We start from the raw sequence: 16,982 nt of genomic DNA on the forward strand, positions 1-16,982 counted from the left end.
GGGCCCCCAATGAGCCCTATATAGACAGTGTATTGAATTTTTTAGATCTACCTAAACTTACAGATTTACAAAATGAAAGTTTATTAGAACCAGTAACTGTCAAAGAACTGAACGTGGCCATCTCTAGGTTAAAGGCTGGAAAGTCCCTGGGTTCTGATGGGTTTACCTCAGAGTGGTACAAGTCCCTGAAGACACAGTTAGCCCCATTACTACTTAACACCTTTAATTGGATCTTGCAGAGAGGAGAAACTCCACCTTCCTGGAGAGAAGCGATTATTTCAGTTATTCCTAAAGAGGATAAAGATAAACTAGAATGTGGCAATTATCGGCCAATTAGTGTTCTTAATTTAGATTACAAACTATTTACATCTATATTAGCGTGCAGATTGGAAAAGCTTTTACCTGGCCTAATCCATTTAGACCAGACTGGATTTATTCAACAAAGACAAACACAGGACAACATAAGGAGAACTCTGCACATATTAGAACAGGTTAATAAGAACGAGACAGAGACAATGGTAGTAGGATTGGACGCTGAGAAAGCTTTTGATTCGGTTAGTTGGGCATTCCTATAGAGTGTTAGGAAGATTCGGCTTTCAAGAAAAGTTTATTAAAGTAACTCAGACTCTATATGACAGCCCTACAGCCCGAATTAAGATAAATGGGGACCTCTCTGACTCCTTCACCTTAGAGAGAGGCACTAGACAGGGATGCCCAATTTCTCCTCTCCTTTTTGCGCTATATATTGAACCGCTTGCCCAACTAATAAGACAGAGCGAAATCGTAAAAGGTATCAAGGTGGCAGGGATTGAACAGAAAGTGGCGTTATTCGCAGATGATGTTTTGGTCTATCTGAGTGAACCAGAAAAATCATTTATAGGATTGTTTACACTGTTGGATGACTTTGGGAAAATATCAGGTTATAAAATAAATGTAAAGAAAACGCAGGTTATGTCCCTAAATTATACACCATCCAAAAAGTTGCAGGATACATATGATCTTAAGTGGGAAGCTAAATCATTAAAATATTTAGGAATAACCCTGCTGAAGGATCTTTCAACACTGTCACAGGTAAATTATGGGCCATTAACCTCAGAGATAAAAGCAGATATGCATAGATGGAATCTTATCCCCTTTTTAAGTTTAAATTCAAGGATAAATACTATAAAAATGAATACTCTTCCTCGGTTATTGTATCTTTTCCGTACTTTACCGGTGGAGGTGGATGATAATCAATTCAGGGAATGGGACAAATGGATTTCCCGCTTCATTTGGCAAGGAAAGAAACCTAGAATTCGATATAACACCTTACAGTTAGGGAAGGAAGGAGGAGGTATGGTTCTTCCTTGCCTGAGAAATTATTTTTATGCCTCACAGATAACCCCTCTGTTATATTGGTGTAATAGGGAATAAAAGGCTAGATGGAAGCAAAAAGAATTTGGATTAGTTGACAGTTTTCCTCTTCAGGCCTCAATAGCTGACAAAGGATTGATGGCCCAGTTGGAAAAATTTAAAAACGCTTGGATAAATCTTACATTAAAAGTATGGCAGAAGGTGGTTAATTCATGTGGAATTAATAACATGTTAAAACTCTTTAGATGGTGTGCATATGATACCGAATTCCTTCCCAACAGAGGAGATAAAAGATTTGAGCTATGGATAAAGAAAGGTCTTACAACCTACCTCTCGTTTATAGATAAAAGAGTATTACAAAGTTTCCAAATCCTGCAGGACAAACATGGCCTAGAACATAATGACTTTTTTTAGGTACCTTCAAGTACGAAACTATGTTAACCAGAGTTGTAGATATACAGACCTATCAACAGTAGAATTAGAATTTTTCAAGATTCTGAATTCAGCTTGCAGTTCAATACCTAGTAAATCAGTTTCTCGATTATATAATGCACTCTCCCATGCTAAAAATGTAAATACACTGTATATTAAAGAGAAGTGGGAGTAAGAAGCGGGGTTGGTACTTTCAGAGGAGGCTTGGGAGAAAATCTGCAGCTTTCAATGGTCCTCAACTAATTCTTTGACTTGGAGAGAACATTGTTGGAAAAACATTATAAGATACTTCAAGACCCCATATCAGGAAAAATACAAAGATACAAATGTGATGTGTTGGAGGAGGTGCGGTTCCAAGGAGGCAAATCATTTTCATATTTTTTGGGATTGCCCTAAATTAAGTCTATTTTGGGAAGGTATTCATAGAACATTAGTTAAGGTACTTAGGTCCCAGATACCTCTGAACTTTGAGACGCTCTATTTGGGGCATGTATTGTTGCTTGAACAGAAGGAAGATATAAAGTTGCTGCAGGCCCTCTTAGCGGCAAGTAAGAAATCAATCACTAGAAAATGGCTAAATCCAATACCACCTACATTAGAAGATTGGTACGAAATTATCTTGGATATATTTAAAATGGAAAAGTTGACTTACTCCCTGAGAACTCAAAAAGAAAAATTTTATCAAATCTGGAATAAATGGATTGAATATATAACCCCAATGCGAGCAGACTTTAGATGACTCTCCTAATGATTTATACTGCTCTTCTCATCAACACAGTAATATTGCTAACGTAAGCACCCCTAGTCTAAATGTTTGTTTTTTTTTTGTTTTCTTTTGGAAAATAGAGAATTAACACAAGTAAAGGGAAAGATTTGGGAAAGGGATAAAAAAATTACATAAATAAGTGCATAGGGATTGGATAATTATGTCTGCGGGCAGGAGCAAGCATGAACAAATTAGGATATAAACACCTACAATGGTTGGTATATAGGCTTGTATACAACATTTTGGACCAGTGGAAATGGTCCAGAAGGGTTGTGTGGAAACTATTATCACCATTTTTCTTAACAACTAATTTCATTACTTAGCCTAATAGGTTAGATTTACCACAGTACATAATTATCTATTTAAATGTTTATTTTCCTTTTATATCATCTCAATGTGTACTTAAGAATGTATAAATAATTGTAGTTTTATACATATAAAAAAATGGAAAAGGTTATATGTGTGAAAAAAGTACATGATATTTGTGAATTCCTTATCCAAATAAAAATAAAATTTAAAAAAAAAAGAAATTTTTCCAGTGCATAGTAATAAGGGATAAACTCCTCAAAGGTATTAGAACAGGGAACAAACAGGCAGTTTTGTGCGAAAGTAGTTTCTTTGTTCTTACCTGGAACGTGAAGCAGAATATGAACGGGAACGCGAACGGGATCGAGATCGTGATCTTGACCTCGAATAAGACCTAGAGGACCGTGAAGATCTTGAGCTTGAGCGAGTGGAAGAACGCCTGCTCCGTGACCGACTGCGGGATTTTGATCGCCCACTGTAGACAAAGTCACCCAATTCATGTCTCAATGAATCACGTAAGATAATAAAGCTTGCTTTTCTCCAGCAAGTTAAAACAATCAGGCAGTAATCAACTATATTCAAAATATATGCAACATACAATTGAACTGGCACATATCATGCATCATAATTAGAAATGATTCATCTTTCATTGTTGCTGGGGAGAAATCACTGACTTTCTCGATACTTAACCTAATTCTGCTGCGGAGGAACACAAGGGCTCCAGCAGCTCAAAAGGACCACCATTATCTTTTCTGGGGAAAGATAATAGTGCTGGGCTTGCTGCTTTAGTCCAGATAAAATTCAACTGTAAGCCAGAAGTCTTTAGTCAGTACTGCAGTCAATCAAGTTGCTGAAATATGACAGCAGACATCTCACTCAATCCACAACAGGTAATTCTATGACTCCATATGAAGATCTTACCGTTGTTGGCACGGACTCTTTAATATGAAGATGTTTCAGGCCAGTATCTTCCTTATTCAGGACTTTTCTTAAGATTAATACACACAAAAGGTCAGGGGGTCAGGCAGCACCAATGGAGGGAAATGGACAGTCGATTTTTCAGGCCCAGGCAATTAATCAGGACTGGACCCAGTCCCAACCTGAAATATCGACTACAGGTGTCCCCTGCTTTTCCAACGTTCGCTTTACGAAACCTCACTGTTACAAAAGACCTACATTAGTTCCCTGTTTTCGCTTACAAAAGGTGTTTTCACTGTTACGAAAAAAGGCAGCGCGCGAAAAAAAGCAGCACGCGATGAAAGGCAGCGCACAAAAAAAAAAGCAGCGCGTGCCCCAAGCAGCCGCTCTCCCCTGGATTCGGAACGGCATTCTCGCTGGCATTGCTTAAACACATGCCTGTGAGCAGCTGTCTGCAAGATGAGTTCTAAGGTATTAGAAAAGCCTGAAAGAGCTCGAAAGGGCGTTACACTAGACATAATTAAGCGTTTCGATCGTGGTGAACAAAGTAAGGACAAAGTGAGTTTGGCTTGTGGAAGTTGACGAAGATGATGTTGAAGCAACACACATCAAAGTTGCTGGTGAACGCAGCAGGCCAGGCAGCATCTCTAGGAAGAGGTACAGTCAACGTTTCAGGCCGAGACCCTTCGAGTATCGGTTCACTGCCTGGAGGTTGGGGGCCAATGCACCACCCCAGACTCCGACGACTCAGGCTAACACTCCATCATTAGTGTGCTCTGCGCTGTCTTCCTGATTCCTGTAACTGATACTGCACTGTACATACATTATTTCTACTTTATATAGGCTGTGTATTTTTACGTGTTATTTGGTATGATTTGGCAGCTTCATAGCTTAAAGGTTACTGGAGAGAATGTTTCTGCTGAGAGAGCTTGTGTGAGATTTTCGCTATGTAGAACAGTGCAGACAGTGATTGTGGAAAAGTATTTCTACTTTATATAGGCTGTACATTTATCATAACATTCCTGCTTTTACTATACGTTACTGTTATTTTAGGTTTTATGTGTTATTTGGCATGATTTCGTAGGTTATTTTTGGGTCTGTGAACGCTCACAAAATTTTCCCATATAAATAAATGGTAATTGCTTCTTCGCTTTACAACATTCCAGCTTACGAACTGTTTCATAGGAACGCTCTACCTTCAGATGGCGGGGGAAACCTGTATTTATTCCCCTCCACAGATGCTGCCTGACCCACTTTGTTCCGCAAGCATTTTATGTGCGTTGATCCATATTTCCAGCATCTTCAGTCTTTCTTGTGGCACAATTCTTCAGAAAGAAGCAAAGACTCACACCTAGACCTTCCTCACGTGGTTCAGTTGAAAGGTGAGCATGTGCCCCTCAGCTATGTAGAGTACTTCGCCATGTGTTCAACCTGAGCCTGAGGCTCTGGAGGGTTCCTGTACTGTGGAAGACATCCTGCCTCGTCCCTGTGCCCCAGTGGCCTCAATGACTACAGACCGGTGGCATTGACCTCCCACATCATGAAGACCCTGGAGAGACTCGTTCCGGAGCTGCTCCAGCCTATGGTCAGGCCACACTTAGATCCCCTCCAGTTCACCTACCAGCCCTGACTAGGAGTTGAGGATTGCATCGTCTACCTGCTGAACCGTGTCTACACCCACCTGGACAAGCCAGTGAGCACTGTGAGGGTCATGTTTTCTGACTTCTCCAGTGCGTTCAACACCATCCGCCCTGCTCTGCTGGGGGAGAAGCTGACAGCGATGCAGGTGGATGCTTCCCTGGTGTCATGGATTCTTGATTACTGGCAGACCACAGTACGGGTGCTTGCAACACTGTGTGTCCGACAGAGTGATCAGCAGCACTGGGGCTCCACAGGGGACTGTCTTGTCTCCCTTTCTCTTCACCATTCACACCTCAGACTTCAACTACTGCACAGAGTCTTGGCATCTTCAGAAGTTTTCTGATGACTCTGCCAGAGTTGGATGCATCAAGCAAGGGGGATGAGGCTGAGTACAGGGCTACTGTAGGAAACTTTGTCACATGGTGTGAGCAGAATTATCTGCAGCAAAGCGTGAAAAAGACTAAGGAGCTGGTGGTAGACCTGAGGAGAGCTAAGGTACCGGTGACCCCTGTATCCATCCAGGGGGTCAGTGTGGACATGGTGGAGGATTACAAATACCTGGGGATACGAATTGACAACAAACTGGACTGGTCAAAGAACACTGAGGCTGTCTACAAGAAGGGTCAGAGCCGTCTCTATTTCCTGAGGAGACTGAGGTCCTTTAACATCTGCCGGACGATGCTGAGGATGTTCTACGAGTCTGTGGTGGCCAGTGCGATCATGTTTGCTGTTGTGTGCTGGGGCAGCAGGCTGAGGGTAGCAGATACCAACAGAATCAACAAACTCATTTGTAAGGACAGTGATGTTGTGGGGATGGAACTGGACTCTCTGACGGTGGTGTCTGAGAAGAGGATGCTGTCCAAGTTGCATGCCATCTTGGACAATGTCTCCCATCTACTACATAATGTACTGGGTGGGCACAGGAGTACATTCAGCCAGAGACTCATTCCACCGAGATGCAACACAGAGCATCATAGGAAGTCATTCCTGCCTGTGGCCATCAAACTTTACAACTCCTCCCTTGGAGGGTCAGACACCCTGAGCCAATAGGCTGGTCCTGGACTTATTTCATAATTTACTGGCATAATTTACATATTACTATTTATGGTTTTATTACTATTTATTATTTATGGTGCAACTGTCACAAAAACCAATTTCCCCCGGGATCAATAAAGTATGACTATGACTATGACTAAAACAACTGGAAAGTATCCCAAAATAGGCACATCAGTGAAATCTGACATTCCATCCATGTGAGCAATATTCTCCCTCTGATCAGAAGAGACCCAAGAATTCAGTGTATTAACTACTGGAGGTAGTGAATGGCTGAGACACCATCCATCTCAGTTTCTAGAGAAGGCTAATATTTGCCTCAGCGTAAAGAGAAGCAACGAAAACGCTCCAGAATACATTCCACTGACCCCTGTATAGTGTGCAGGGACACTGAATAATGTCAGATTCCAGCAGCAATGCATAAACCTATTTATAGAGAAAGGCAGTTGGGAAAGGTACTAGAGGGCAATACAGAAACATGATCTCATCCAAGGAATCAATGGTGTTGGGAGAACAAATGTTAAGTGTTGAAATGTTAAAATATAAGACTGCCTGAACACACATCATTATCAGTGAATTTTTACAGGCTGATTGACCCAATCTACCCATGGCAGTAGATGTACCTTAATAAAAAATGGTCAAATGCAAATCATTTTGTCTCTTTAATCTGTTTTCTTTCAACGAGTTACCTCCATGGACTCTATCTACAATTCTCACTGCCTAAGTAAAGCAGCCAACACAATCAAAGATTCCACCCATACTGGATATTTTCTCTTTTGTTACCTCTCCTGACCGGCAGAAGATACAGAAACCCAAAAGGACCTACCACTAGACTCAAGGACAACTATCCTACTGTCATAGACTACTGAAAAGCTCCCTAGTATGGTAAGATGGCTCTTAACCTCACAATCTACTTTACACATTACTGTCTAGCTGCAATGTTGTAACACTTTATTTTGCACTCTGTTATTGTTTTTTTTATATAGGCATCTGTTAGTCTCCTGAGACCATGGATTTGCGCCTTGGAAGGTTTTTCCAGGGCGCAGGCCTGGGCAAGGCTGTATGGAAGACCGGCAGTTGCCCATGCTGCAAGACTCCCCTCTCCACGCCACCAATGTTGTCTGAGGGAAGGGCAAGGGCCGATACAGTTTGGCACCGGTGTCGTCGCAGAGCAATGTGTGGTTAAGTGCCTTGCTCAAGGATACAACATGCTGCCTCAGCAGAGGCTCAAACTAGCAACTTTCAGATCACCAGATCGACGCCTTAACCACTTGGCCATGCGTCAACATTGCTTAACCTTGTACTATCTCAATGTAGTCATTTAATGAATTGATCTGTATAGACAATATGCAAGACAATTTTTTCACTGTATCTCTGTATATATCACAAACACAAACCCACCAATTCCAAAATATTGCTGTGATTTCTGTTTTAGTCATTAAATCCAGCCTTGCACTTAAAAGCCTTATTACCATATATAATGCTTTCAGTTATTAATCTCTTGTCCAGACTTGCTAAGCACAAGGCAGAGTGATATGTCTGCACTGACCGTTTCTCCACTTTGGCTCCGCTACCGGCCTCATGAGATTCTGAACGGGGTCCTGGTTTCAATACCCCAGATGTAGCTGAGCTTGGACCTCTGTATCACAAAAGGTTAGGGAAATTGGTGTAACATTTTGTGTATAAGAACATTTCTCATATGCATATAAATTAAGAAATCTTTCTGCTTTTTGTTTTGGGCTCCCATAACTACATTTTTCAAACCAAAAGTATTTTAGACATTGTGCCAACAAGGGCCAAAGAGAATAACAGTCACTTAGAATATCAAACACTAAGTATCCTATATTTTCTGATGATATAATTAAACAGTGATTAAACGTATGTCCAAGGATATTACTTGTATTGATTTCTAGAAGGCATCTGATAAGATCCTTCATAAGATGATTTAATAAAGCCGAAGCTGGAAAAGCTCAAGGCAATTTGTTGGCATGGCTAACGTTTGCTGAGCAGCAGTAAAAATTGTAGGGTTGAGGAGGGAAGGATGCAATGTCTGAGGTTATTTATGGACAAATCTTCACCATATTTTTAATGAGTTTCATGATGTAGAAATCCTTATATTAAAACAACAACGCCATGAAAGATGGCATTATTCATTGTTGGTAATGCTAGCCTTGAACAGCAAGATTTGCATCAGCAAATGTGAGGTCCTAATCTTTGGAACACGAACATAGATCCTGGTACAGAAATACAGTGCCTATAAAAAGTATTCAGTCCTTTGGAAGTTTTCATGTTTTATTCTTTTACATCACTGAATCGCAGTGGATTTAATTTGGCTTTTTTGACACTGATCAGAAAAAGACTCTTGTGTCAAAGTGAAAACAAATTTCTACAAATTGGTCTACATTTATTACAATTATTAATCACAAAATAATTGTTTGCATAATTACTCACCCCTTTCAAGACAGTATTTAGCACTTTAGGTAGCAATTACAACCTTGAGTCTGTGTGGATAGGCCTCTATCAGCTTTGCACATCTGGACACTGCAATTTTCCCCCATTCTTCTTTATAAAGCTGCTCAAGTTCTGTCACATTGCATGGGGATCATTAGTGAACAGCCCTTTTCAAGTCCAGCCACAAATTCTCAATGGGATTGAGGTCTGGACTCTTACTTGGCCACTTTGACAGGCCATTCCTGTGTAGCTTTGGCTTTATGCTTGGGGTCATTGTCTTGCTGGAAAACAAATCTTCTCCCAAATCACAGTTCTCTTGCAGACTGTCTAAGGTTTTCCTCCAGGATTTCCTTGTATTTTGTTGCATTCAATTTACCCTCTACCTTCACAAGCCTTCCAGGGCCTGCTGTAGTGAAGTAACTGCAAAGCACGATGCAGCCACCACCATGCTTCAGGGTAGGGATGGTGTTTTCAATGATGTGCGGTTTCTGGCTTCCGCCAAACATAGCGTTTAGTCTGATGGCCAAAAAGCTCAATTTTGCTCAACCTTCTTCCAGCTGACTTCAGATTCTTCCACATGCCTTCTGGCAAACTCAGTTTCTTCTGTCTCAACCACTGAAGCTTGTAACTCCTCCAGAGTTGTCATAGGTCTTTTGGTGACCTCTCTCACCAGTCCCCTTCTTGCACAGTCACTCAGTTTTTCAGGATAGCCTGCTCCAGGCAAACTTCGCCAGCTTGGTATCAGCTCATCCCTCTGCAATTGAACCTTGGACTTTCTAACAGACCCCAATCAGTTAAGTTAAACAACCTCTCCTCCTCCACTCTCACCCTGAACACCAGCGTGCCTCAAGGCTGTGTGCTGAGCCCTCTTCTGTACTCCCTTTTCACCTATGACCTGGTTCTAACTCCATAATCAAGTTCGCAGACCACACCACGGTGGTTGGCCTGATCAGAGGGGATGACTAGACGGCCTACAGGGACGAGGTGCAGCACCTGGCCGCATGGTATGCCAACAACAATCTGGCCCTTAACACCCAGAAGACCAAGGAGATCATTGTGGACTTCAGGGATGCTAGGAGCCACACTCACGTCCCCGCCTACATCAACGGAGCTGTAGTGGAGCGTGTATCAAGTTTCAAATTCCTTAGTGTCCACATTTCCGAGGATTTCACCTGGTCCCTGAACTCCTCCATCCTGGTCAAAAAAGCGCAACAGCACCCTTATTTCCTGCGGAGCATCAAGAAAGCTCACCTCTGTCCCAGGATACTGATGGATTTTAACCGCTGTACCATTGAGAACATACTCACCAAATGCATCTCAATATGACAACTGTCCCATATCGGACCGCAAAGCACTCCAGCGTGTGGTGAAAACTGCCCAGCGGATTATCAGCACCCAATTGCCACCGTTCAGAACATCTACCATAAATGCTGCCTGGGCAGGGCGAAAAACATTATCGAGGATGCATCTCACCCTAACCATGGACTTTTTACTCTCCTCCCATCCGGTAGGCACTAGCTCCGGCACCAGCAGGCACAGGAAGAGCTTCTTCCCTAAGGGTGTGACCCTGTTGAACCTCACATCACAGCGCTAAGCATTATTGCACCCATATTGTACTGTCTTAGTACTTTTATATTTGTGTGCTGTAGCACTTACTTTTTATTCCCACTTATTTTGTAAATAACATTATTCTTTGCATTTCTGGTCAGATGCTAACCGCATTTCATTGGCTTTGTGTCTGTACTTGGCACAATGACAATAAAGTTGAATCTAATCTAATCTAATTTACAGCTGTGCCATATTCTTTCCATTTCTTCATGACTGAATTTACTGTACTCCAAGGGATATTCAGTGACTTGGAGATTTTCTTGTATCCATCTCCTGACGTGTGCTTTCCAATAACTTTTTCGTAGAGTTGCTTGGAGTGTTTTTTCGCCTTCTTGCTGTAGTTTTTGCCAGGATACTGATTCACCAGCAGTTGGACCTTCCAGATCCAGGTGCATTTTTACTACAATCAATTGAAACACCTTGACTGCACACAGGCAATCTCCCTTAACTAATTCTGTGACTTCTAAAACCAATTGGCTGCACCAGTGATGATTTGGTGTGTCATATTAAAGGGAGGGGGTAAATACTTATGCATTCAATAATTTTGTGTTTTATATTTGTAATTAATTTAGATCACTTTGTAGAGATCTGTTTTCACTTTGACATAAAGGTCTTTTTCTGCTGATCAGTGTCAAAAAAAAAAGCCAAATTAAATCCAATGTGACTCAATGTTGTACAACAATAAACCATGAAAACTTCCAACAATAAACCATGAAAATGTTAAGGGATTCTGTTTTAGAGGAGTTGATTACAACAAGGTGGATGTTATTTTACAAGGCTGTAGTTAGAAATTTAGAGGACCGAGAGCAGTTCTGGACCTCAGCTGAACTGGAGCACAAAACCTTGATTTCAGGGTGAAACTAGGGTAGCATTCCTTGGAGAAAGTTGGGGTGAATGATAAAGTTGTCAAATTAATATGGAGAACCTCCATGTGGATCAAAATTATTTTTGTTAGTTGGGGAAATTCATGGTCTAAACATTAGAAGCAGGCCTTCCAAACATAGATGGTGACTAAAATTTCTCTATCACATGATAAATATCAGTTTAACCTGAGATTTGCAGCTTCTTGTTTACCTAGGATATGTTGAAATACAAGGAAACAGCAACTATTCAGAATTAGGGTGAAAATTAGCTATGGCTTCATTGAGTGGTGGAACAGACCTAGTCATGAGCAGCTAAGGAAGTTGGATATGTATTCACCGGAATTTGGAAAAATTATTGAAACATACACGACCCAAAAGGGGTCATGACAGAGTAGATGTTGTGATGCTTCCATTATTGTGAACCAGGGGACACAGTTACAGCAAGACCAAAACTGAGGCACATAGACATTTCTTCTTGCAGAGTTTGATGAATCTCTGGACTCCACCCTGAGGATTGTGAAGGTTTGATCACTGGAAGGGGTAAATGTATTCTTTAACGAATAGGGAGTTTAGGGTAAGAAAACTAGCACAGAGGATGCCAGGTAGCCTACTTCTGCTCCTATTTTTAGTATTCTTATGGAACAAAGAGATCTGCAAACTTACAAGAAATGCTTTTAAAAAGCTTCTAGACAACTACAAAAAGTAATCAAGAAAATCCACTGCCATCGGTATTGTTTTGGAAAATAAAATGAAGAAAGTTCTGCTTTAGTTCAATCTTGATCAAATTGCACTTGCATTCTGGTTTTGATCCAATACTCAGGAAAAGGCAAATATCACCACTCTGACATGATAGCTGAATAATTTGTGTAGATTTTGAAGTTTAGATTGATGTTTAAAAAGATAGGGTACATGCAGAAACAATTTCCTTATGAAAGGAGAATAAGAATAAATAGGCATGATCTCACAGTTACCACACCTTCAGCAATGAAAACAGCAAGCACTTTTCCACACAATATGTAAAAGAAATTTGCAATTTTATATCCTTAACTGGCTGTCGATACTAAGGGTCAAGTGGAGCTTTCAACACTACTGAAAAAGCTGGCATCATTACAGAATGGAACAATGCAGTAATCAGGAAATAAAACAAAATATTTGATATGTCTTAATGGTTTTTCAAAGCAATTTCCACTTTCACCTGTTGCTTCCAAATACTTACTTATTTCTCTTCTCTTGCCCCTTTTTTCTCCGTGCTCGCATTTTGGCTCGGAAGAATTCATAGAGTCCATTCTGCTCCCAACCTTCACTGCACAGGGAAGTCAAAATTTAGCAAAGTTCAGGCAAGTGAACAAAGGTCAATCCAGAAATAACAGAACGGATTTTCTCATTTCTTGCACATTGTAAAGGGCACAAATATTACAACTGTGAGAAGAACTTCAGCAGTATATGCACAGAACAAGGTCTGAGCAAAATGACGGAAGTAGTAGATTGATGAGAATAATTGTGAATAAGCACAATTTGGAGAACTAAAAACAGAATGGAAACAGACCCTTGATGATGAAAATAAAATTTTCAATGGTCCCTTTCTATGATTGAATTCCTACAATTCCAGAAAGGCACTGAACTCTTAAATTTTTTTGAAAGACTGTGGTTCAGAACAACTTCTACTAAGTCATTGTGCAGAGCAGAGTGAAATTATGGGTAAAATCCAAATAAGCTGCAGTTTATGAAATTAGAATAAAACATAAATTCAGCAATACAATTGGCCATTATGATGCAAAGCAATATGGATTGCAGGAGGGTATGATTAATAAACTAACCAAATATGAACAGAATAAAATCTCTGCACTAGATTTGCAGGGTGAGGGGAACCAAAGTGTTAGAGCAGATAGTGAGGTGGAGGAGGATAAAGGTCATGCGAGAACTGCAAGTATATTGCACGGAGTAAAGCCAGATCTCAAGAGACTTTGAGGAAAAGAGAAGCAGAATAAAGGGTGTAAAGGTAATAAGGTAGAAGGGCTAAAGTGCATGTACTTCAAGCAAGAAGCATCAGGAACAAAGGTAATGAACTGAGAGCTTGGATAAATGCATGGAATTATGATGTAGTGGCCATTACAGAGACTTGGCTGGCTCTAGGGCAGGAATGGATTCTCAATATTCCTGGATTTCAGGGCTTTAAAAGGGATAGAGAGGGGCGGGAAAGGGGAGGAGGGGTGGCATTACTGGTCAGGGATACTATTACAGCTACAGAAAGGGTGGGTAATGTAGCAGGATCCTCTTTTGAGTCAGTATGGGTGGAAGTCAGGAACAGGAAGGGAGCAGTTAATCTATTGGGAGTATTCTATAGGCCTCCTGGTAGCAGCAGAGATACCGAGGAGCAGATTGGGAGGCAGATTTTGGAAAGGTGCAAAAATAACAGGGTTGTTATTATGGGTGACTTTAACTTCCCTAATATTGATTGGCACCTGATTAGTTCCAAGGGTTTAGATGGGGCAGAGTTTGTTAAGTGTGTCCAGGATGGATTCCTGTCACAGCATGTGGACAGGCCGACTAGGGGGAATGCCATACTAGATCTAGTATTAGGTAATGAACCAGGTCAGGTCACAGATCTCTCAGTGGGTGAGCATCTGGGGGACAGCGACCACCACTCCCTGGCCTTAAGTATTATCATGGAAAAGGATAGAATCAGAGAGGACAGGAAGATTTTTAATTGGGGAAGGACAAATTACGAGGCTATAAGGCTAGAACTTGCGGGTGTGAATTGGGTTGATATTTTTGCAGGGAAATGTACTATGGGCATGTGGTCGGTGTTTAGAGATTTCTTGCAGGATGTTAGGGATAAATTTGTCCTGGTGAGGAAGATAAAGAATGGTAGGGTGAAGGAACCATGGGTGACAAGTGAGGTGGAAAATCTAGTCAGGAGGAAGAAGGCAGTATACATGAGGTTCAGGAAGCAAGGATCAGATGGGTCTATTGAAGAACATAGGGTAGCAAGGAGCTTAAGAAGGGGCTGAGGAGAGCAAGAAGGGGGCATGAGAAGGCCTTGGTGAGTAGGGTAAAGGAAAACCCCAAGGCATTCTTCAATTATTTGAAGAACAAAAGGATGACAAGAGTGAAGGCAGGACCGATTAGAGATAAAGGTGGGAAGATGTACCTGGAGGCTGTAGAAGTGAGTGAGGTCCTCAATGAATATTTCTCTTTGGTATTCACCAATGAGAGGGAACTTGATGATGGTGAGGACAATATGAGTGAGGTTGATGTTCTGGAGCATGTTGATACTAAGGGAGAGGAGGTGCTGGAGTTGTTAAAATAAATTAGGACGGATAAGTCCCCGGGGCCTGACGGAATATTCCCCAGGCTGCTCCACGAGGTGAGGGAAGAGATTACTGAGCCTCTGGCTAGGATCTTTATGTCCTCGCTGTCCACGGGAATGGTACCAGAGGATTGGAGGGAGGCAAATGTTGTCCCCTTGTTCAAAAAAGGTAGTAGGGATAGTCCGGGTAATTATACATCAGTGAGCCTTACGTCTGTGGTGGGAAAGCTGTTGGAAAAGATTCTTAGGGATAGGATCTATGGGCATTTAGAGATTCATGGTCTAATCAGGGACAGTCAGCATGGCTTCGTGAAGGGCAGGTCGTGTCTAACAAGTCTGATAGAGTTCTTTGAGGAGGTGACCAGGAATACAGATGAGTGTAGTGCAGTGGATGTGATCTACATGGATTTTAGTAAGGCATTTGACAAGGTTCCACATGGTGGGCTTATGCAGAAAGTCAGAAGGCATGGGATCCAAGGGAAGTTTGGCCAGGTGAATTCAGAATTGGCTTGCCTGCAGAAAGCAGAGGGCCGTGGTGGAGGGAGTACATTCGGATTGGAAGGCTGTGACTAGTGGTGTCCCACAAGGATCTGTTCTGGGACCTCTACTTTTTGTGATTTTTATTAACGACCTGGATGTGGGGGTAGAAGGGTGGGTTGGCAAGTTTGCAGATGACACAAAGGTTGGTGGTGTTGTGAATAGTGTAGAGTATTATCGAAGATTGCAGAGAGAAATTGATAAGATGCAGAAGTGGGCTGAGAAGTGGCAGATGGAGTTCAATCCGGAGAAGTGTGAGGTGGTACACTTTGGAAGGACAAACTCCAAGGTAGAGTCCAAAGTAAGTGACAGGATACTTGGTAGTGTGGAGGAGCAGAAGGATCTGGGAGTACATGTCCACAGATCCCTGAAAGTTGCCTCACAGGTGGATAGGGTAGTTAAGAAAGCTTATGGGGTGTTAGCTTTCATAGGTCGAGGGATAGAGTTTAAGAGTCGCGATGTAATGATGCAGCTCTATAAAACTCTGATTAGGCCACACTTGGAATATTGTGTCCAGTTCTGGTCACCTCACTATAGGAAGGATGTGGAAGCATTGGAAAGGGTAAAGAGGAGATTTACCAGGATGCTGCCTGGTTTAGAGAGTATGTATTATGATCAGAGATTAAGGGAGCTAGGGCTTTACTCTTTGGAGAGAAGGAAGATGAGAGGAGACATGAGGTATACAAGATAGTAAGAGGAATAGATAGAGTGGACAGCCAGCACCTCTTCCCCAGGGCATGGCTTTAAGGTAAGGGGTGGAAAGTTCAAGGGGAAGAAGGTTTTTTACTCAGAGAGTGGTTGGTGCGTGGAATGCACTGCCTGAGTCAGTGGTGGAGGCAGATACACTAGTGAAACTTAAGAGACTACTAGACAGGTATATGGAGGAATTTAAGGTGGGGGGTTATAAGGGAGGCAGGGTTTAAGGGTTGGCAGAACATTGTGGGCTGAAGGGCCTGTACTGTGCTGTACTGTTCTATGTTCTATGAAATACACTCATGATATTAAGAGATGCAATGATTTATTAAAAAGAGTAAATGAGAAAAATAAAAAAATATAAATTTACATGGATGGCCTGCATGATACGGAATAAGACGCAAAAACTATTCTGATACAAATTTTCATGAAGATGATAGAAGGGTAGTTATTTTAATCCACGAAGGCAAATATGGTGCATTTAAGAAAAATGATCTGTTTCAGCAGCACTTTTCCTTTCACTGAACCCAACACATGATCAATAACAGCAAGCATTTCTTACCAAGCAGAGACAATGCGTGATCCTTACAAGGCACTTACCTATTTCTTGGTCTGTCATGAGATGGTGGGCTATAAAATGCCTCAACTGCAGCAAGCAACCTTTCATTAGGTGGCATTGGAGGTGGAAGGCGCATATCTTTAGGTTCCAGAGCCTTGTAGTCATAGTCTTCTAACTATTACAAAATAAATGATAAGTAATCTACAATCCAAAGTTAACACCATGTTCGTAACTGGTTTTGCAACTGCATATATAGCAAGTTGCTTCTCACCTTTACACATGGATAATTTTCAGAAAAAAACTGAGGAAGCAAACAGAAAAAAGGGAGCTCACCAACATTTTAATGAGGATATTTAAATAAAATGTGTGCACAGTTCTGGTCACTGTAGAACAGTAAGGATGTGGTTCAGCGAGAAAGTTGAGAAAAGAATTTCAAAGATGTTGCCTGCATTGGAGGGTTTGAGTTATCAGGAAAAAAATGGAGAGACTAAG

The 16,982-nt window shown here is 41.4% G+C and overlaps 1 protein-coding gene across 3 annotated transcripts in view; it reads right to left on the bottom strand.

Moving 5' to 3' along the window:
- cherp (calcium homeostasis endoplasmic reticulum protein) overlaps window positions 1-16,982 on the bottom strand; it is a 94,156-nt gene that overhangs the window by 23,260 nt on the left and 53,914 nt on the right. For all 3 annotated transcript variants that reach the window (XM_072244544.1, XM_072244543.1, XM_072244545.1), the window contains exons 12-15: window positions 16,532-16,665; window positions 12,608-12,694; window positions 8,019-8,108; window positions 3,180-3,332 (exon numbers count right to left, since the gene is read on the bottom strand). In XM_072244544.1, the coding sequence (XP_072100645.1) occupies window positions 3,180-3,332; window positions 8,019-8,108; window positions 12,608-12,694; window positions 16,532-16,665 (464 nt within the window). The remainder of the gene's footprint in view (window positions 1-3,179; window positions 3,333-8,018; window positions 8,109-12,607; window positions 12,695-16,531; window positions 16,666-16,982) is intronic.

This window comes from Mobula birostris, chromosome 26 (genome assembly GCF_030028105.1).
Source record: "Mobula birostris isolate sMobBir1 chromosome 26, sMobBir1.hap1, whole genome shotgun sequence".
Classification (NCBI taxonomy): Eukaryota; Metazoa; Chordata; class Chondrichthyes; order Myliobatiformes; family Myliobatidae; genus Mobula; species Mobula birostris.